At 28.3% G+C, this 4,463-nt stretch overlaps 1 protein-coding gene across 1 annotated transcript; it reads right to left on the bottom strand.

The window, feature by feature from the left end:
* Positions 1-3,488: 3,488 nt before the first annotated feature.
* On the bottom strand, positions 3,489-3,877 carry LOC111431316 (putative defensin-like protein 129). The gene is made up of 2 exons (XM_023067910.1): positions 3,805-3,877; positions 3,489-3,723 (listed from the first exon to the last, which is right to left on the bottom strand). The coding sequence occupies exons 1-2, from the start codon at positions 3,851-3,853 to the stop codon at positions 3,530-3,532; spliced, it is 243 nt and encodes an 80-aa protein (XP_022923678.1). The 5' UTR covers positions 3,854-3,877; the 3' UTR covers positions 3,489-3,529.
* Between the last annotated feature and the right edge of the window lie 586 nt (positions 3,878-4,463).

The following is a 4,463-nucleotide window of genomic DNA, read 5'->3' as shown; positions in this document are numbered from 1 at the left end:
AGAAAGGGATGATTTGGTCTCTGACTCTCTTTTCCTTCTTTTTTTTTTTTTTTTTATTTTATTTTTTATTTTATTTTATTTTATTTTATTTCTGCATATGGTAGGGACGTGGAAAGGGGCAGGAAAGGGAGGAGACCACACCATCAGCCACCATACGGTGTGTTTTGGGGATTTTGCGTAAAGCCATGGGCTCTTTACAAACATATCGTTCTTATCTGACCTGTCTACGTCATTCCCCCCCTCTACTAATTTAACTCCGGATTAGGTTTACATGGTCTCTCATAATTCTAAATACAAAATAAAATAACAACATCCACATATATTTCTATAAATCAAAAAATTTATAAAAATAGATAATTCAACCAACATAAACTACTATCGAGCCAAACATCAAAAAGTTGCAAATACTTATAAAAATTATATATATTAAAAATATCAACGTCAATATTCTATATTTTTATTTAATTATTATTTATCTCAACATAGATGAAGGTAAAGTGTTAAAATCTCTTTCATTAAATAAAAAATATATATATATATGTATATATTAATGTTCGTACATTTTAATTCTTTATTTTTTATTTAATAATAGTCTAATGAATGAAGTCAAGCTGGAGAACAGTAGAATGGAAGTTTTCTCAACTGGCTTGTGTACTAAGTCATTAGTTCTTAGTTTTATGACAACTCAGAAAATATTAAATTTCAATTATATTATTTATATATATAAAAGTAATTTATAGATAGTCTAGAAGGCGGGAGCTAGAAACTTTTTTTTTCTTTTCTTTTTTTGAATTGTAGAAAAGTATTATAATAATTAAAACCCAAGTGAAAATTCCACCAAACAACTGCTGATTAATGCATTAATTAATCAACTATTTAATGTGGACAATCTCAACGACTAAATGGATTCCACAATAAATTTATTGACTTAATGTATTAAAAGAAATATCTTATAACATCCTCAACCTAATCTTTCTGGTTTGATTTTTGTCTTTGGTTTGAGACTATCAGACCAAAAGTCTAGTGCATCAGAAGCCATTTTCTTAATTACCCAAATAAATATATTTGGAACAGCTAGTGAGTCATTATCATTCTTTTATTATTATTATTTTTTTAATGTTACTTTTTGTAATAAAATATGAGAAGGGTTGCACTTAGTGGAGTTGATAATTGTGATTATAAAAATGCTTAATACTTTTTGGTTTAAATTACTTTTAAAAATATATATATATATATTTACTTTTAGTTAAATAAATGTTAGATTTGGTTCCTTTTGATATTTTAAAATAAATGTTTAGTATTGGTATAGTTCATCCTGCAACTTGAACTTGTTAGGTAATGTATTAAATACATCAGGCATTTCATATGAGCCCTACCAATGTCACGACAGTTTTGGGAAAGTACAGAAAGTTGGCTACCAAATAACTTAAAACTGAATTGAATTATAAATTCGAATTTGAATATATAAAACTCGTCTAACTACATTCGGGTGAAGGCAACACACTTCTATTCGGCAAACGAAGGTATCGTAAATCGAGACAATGACATATGCATAGGATAGTTATATTTAAATTTTTAAAAAACTTTAAGTTACAATAGCGTGTTTTTACTTTTAATGTTTATTTATTTTATTTATTATTTCATTACATTGTTTTAAATATGTTTTCGATGATGTTTTCGTTACACCCTAAAATCGTTATAGTTTGAGTATATATTATTTCATTACACCTTAAAATCGTTATAATTTGAGTATATATTATTTTAAAGTGATCAGAGATTTGAATATTTTACTTTGCGTATAGTTGAGGTAAGAAAAATTACAAAAATTTGCCACGTGATTAAGATAAGAATCAATAAATTCAAATTTATAAATGATCGAGAATTGAATAACAATAAAGTGACGAGGACAGCTTTATTGACTAAACACACGGAATTATTCTCCCAAAGAGAAAGACGTGAGTATAGGGAATTAACCACAGTACCATATACTTGAATATTAAGTAAAGTAAAAGAGGAGCATAATTAAATTGAAAGTTGAAGGCGTTGAAAGAGTGAATTAGGGTGCTTCTCTCGACACTTCGATGGCATTCATTCGTATATATCAGAAATGACTTTCCTTCCATTAAGAGTAAAAGAAATATAATAATAAAAGAATTGCCTTTATTTACAGATAAAAGAGGGAAAAAAAGTTTAATTATAAAATATTTATGGTATTATTATTTTTAGTAGCCTAATTATGACGATATTCGACTTTTAATTTCTTTATAAATAGCCTAATTGTGATAAGTTTCTACCATTTTTTTCTGAGCCCCTAAATAAGAAATGCAATTAAGACTCATTCTCTACTTTATTAAAATAAAAAATAAAAACTTTAGACAAATGGAATATCATATATCTATGAACCTAATTTTTGCTTAGGTTTAATTTCTGTCGCCTTTCGGTTGGGAGCTTCGGAGCAAATGTGCACTGGGTCAGAGCCCACGTTCTTTAATGCCCCAAACAAACATGACTGAAACAGCTACAGCGTCATTATCATTGTTTAATATTACTTTTTCTATGCACACCATACTGTGGTGTAGGCCATTACTATTAATTTATTATTATTATTTTTTAAATCCACATGTATCTTTTATATCTTTGTTTATTATTATTAGCTGTTGAATTATATTCATTTTTTACTGTCCTTTTTTTAATGAGAAATTGTTATGCCAAAGTTGATAACAATAACAAGGAGAATGAAAATAAATTTCTACGGTTATGAATTATTTAAGAATGTATACAAGGAATGTAATTAATGAATAACTGTGCCAATATTTTAATATTGTCAAATAGTCACAGTCTATCTGCATCTTCTATGTCAATATTAGGGTTTAGTTAAATAGCTCATTTTTTTACTCCATAATTTGTGATATTGTATCATTAAAGAATATTAATAAATATGATTTTATTCTTTTAAATTTCATTCTATTAAAATCATCAATAAATAAATACAGATATTTTATTAAAATAGTTTGTCATCAAAGACGTTGAACTAATGTTCTTCATATATTAAAAATTTTTATGGCCAAATAAAAATTTTGACCCTTTGACATTCGAGACGGACATGCCAATTTTCAAATCGAACATGTCTTGAATGTTGAAAAATTATTAATAATTAAATACTAAAACAACATTTCTTAAACAAGTGGATTGAAAATTCAAACCCAATCAAATTAATTGTGTAGGATTTATTTTTCAAATACTTTTAAACAAAATAATTTTCCATTTAATTATACAACTAATTAATATTAGTTGTTGACAATAGATTACGAAGTTTGACTATTCCACGTTGTGAGCGTTGAAATCCCCAAGAAATTTACAAATATATATATTTAAAATTTAAGAATAAATTGTGGTCTTATAAGTCTACAAAATAGCATATAATAATAATAATAATAATAATAATTTAAAATGAATAATTTGATTCGGCAAAAACTTGATTGGTTCCTCCCAGTATTTATTTGGAGAAATTGATTAGACAGAAAGTTGGTCAATTTTTAGGGCAATCGAAGAAGCACAAGCAAGCAACGTGAGGGGGATGCAGAGGATTTGGAACGCATTCAAATGTTGAAGTGGAGTACTTCTCTTCACACTGTTTGCGACATGCAGAAGCTTCGCATCCAGTTTCATATAGCCTCTCATGGCAAGGACTTGCCTGCGCTGCTTCAGGCATCATCAATGCAACTGCCAACATTAGGAGTATCATTTCATCATTCCAACTAAATATTATCCTAAACCAAACAAAAACAATGCTACTAAACAAACCTGACAGAACAAGGAGAAGGAAAAGGAGAGGGCAACAAAACTTTGCCATCTTCTGGAAAATCAACGCTTTGCAAAATTTATTTGTTTTGATTCAAAGATTGTTGGTGTTGTTTGTAATTGAAATGATTGTATTTATATGAAGAGAGGCTCCCCAACTTGTGGATCCATCACTCTATTTTCTTTTTTTAGCATCCTAATTATGGAAAATCAACTATCTACCGTCCTTTTTGTTTTCTTTCTTAGGTGATGATATAACAATCCGGTATAAATTTAAGAATATTTAATATTTGTAACTAAATTATACCATGTTCTACTTACTTTTAAATTTATTATAAAATTTAAAAATATTGGATATTTGTAAGTGACAGATTGAGTAACACCTAAGTCATCCAACCATTTTATTTAGGAAATATGTGGAATTAAGGCATTCCAATGTGTGAATTAGTACTAGGAAAAGAAGAGAATCACATCAAAACTCATTTTTCTTCACAAGGGAAGAAACAATGGCAAGCGAAGTTGGTGGGAAATTCAGGAGTTTCAACACATTGAGACGTTGAATTTGGGTAAACCTCTAGGCACTTTTGGTGACATCCAGTAGTCTCGCATGCATATTCGAACATCTTCACATCACATTGTTTTGCGTGGGTTGTTAGAGGTAC

This window comes from Cucurbita moschata, unplaced genomic scaffold (assembly GCF_002738365.1).
Source record: "Cucurbita moschata cultivar Rifu unplaced genomic scaffold, Cmos_1.0 Cmo_Scf00002, whole genome shotgun sequence".
Classification (NCBI taxonomy): domain Eukaryota; kingdom Viridiplantae; phylum Streptophyta; class Magnoliopsida; order Cucurbitales; family Cucurbitaceae; genus Cucurbita; species Cucurbita moschata.
This window is presented reverse-complemented; position numbering and strand designations above follow the sequence as displayed.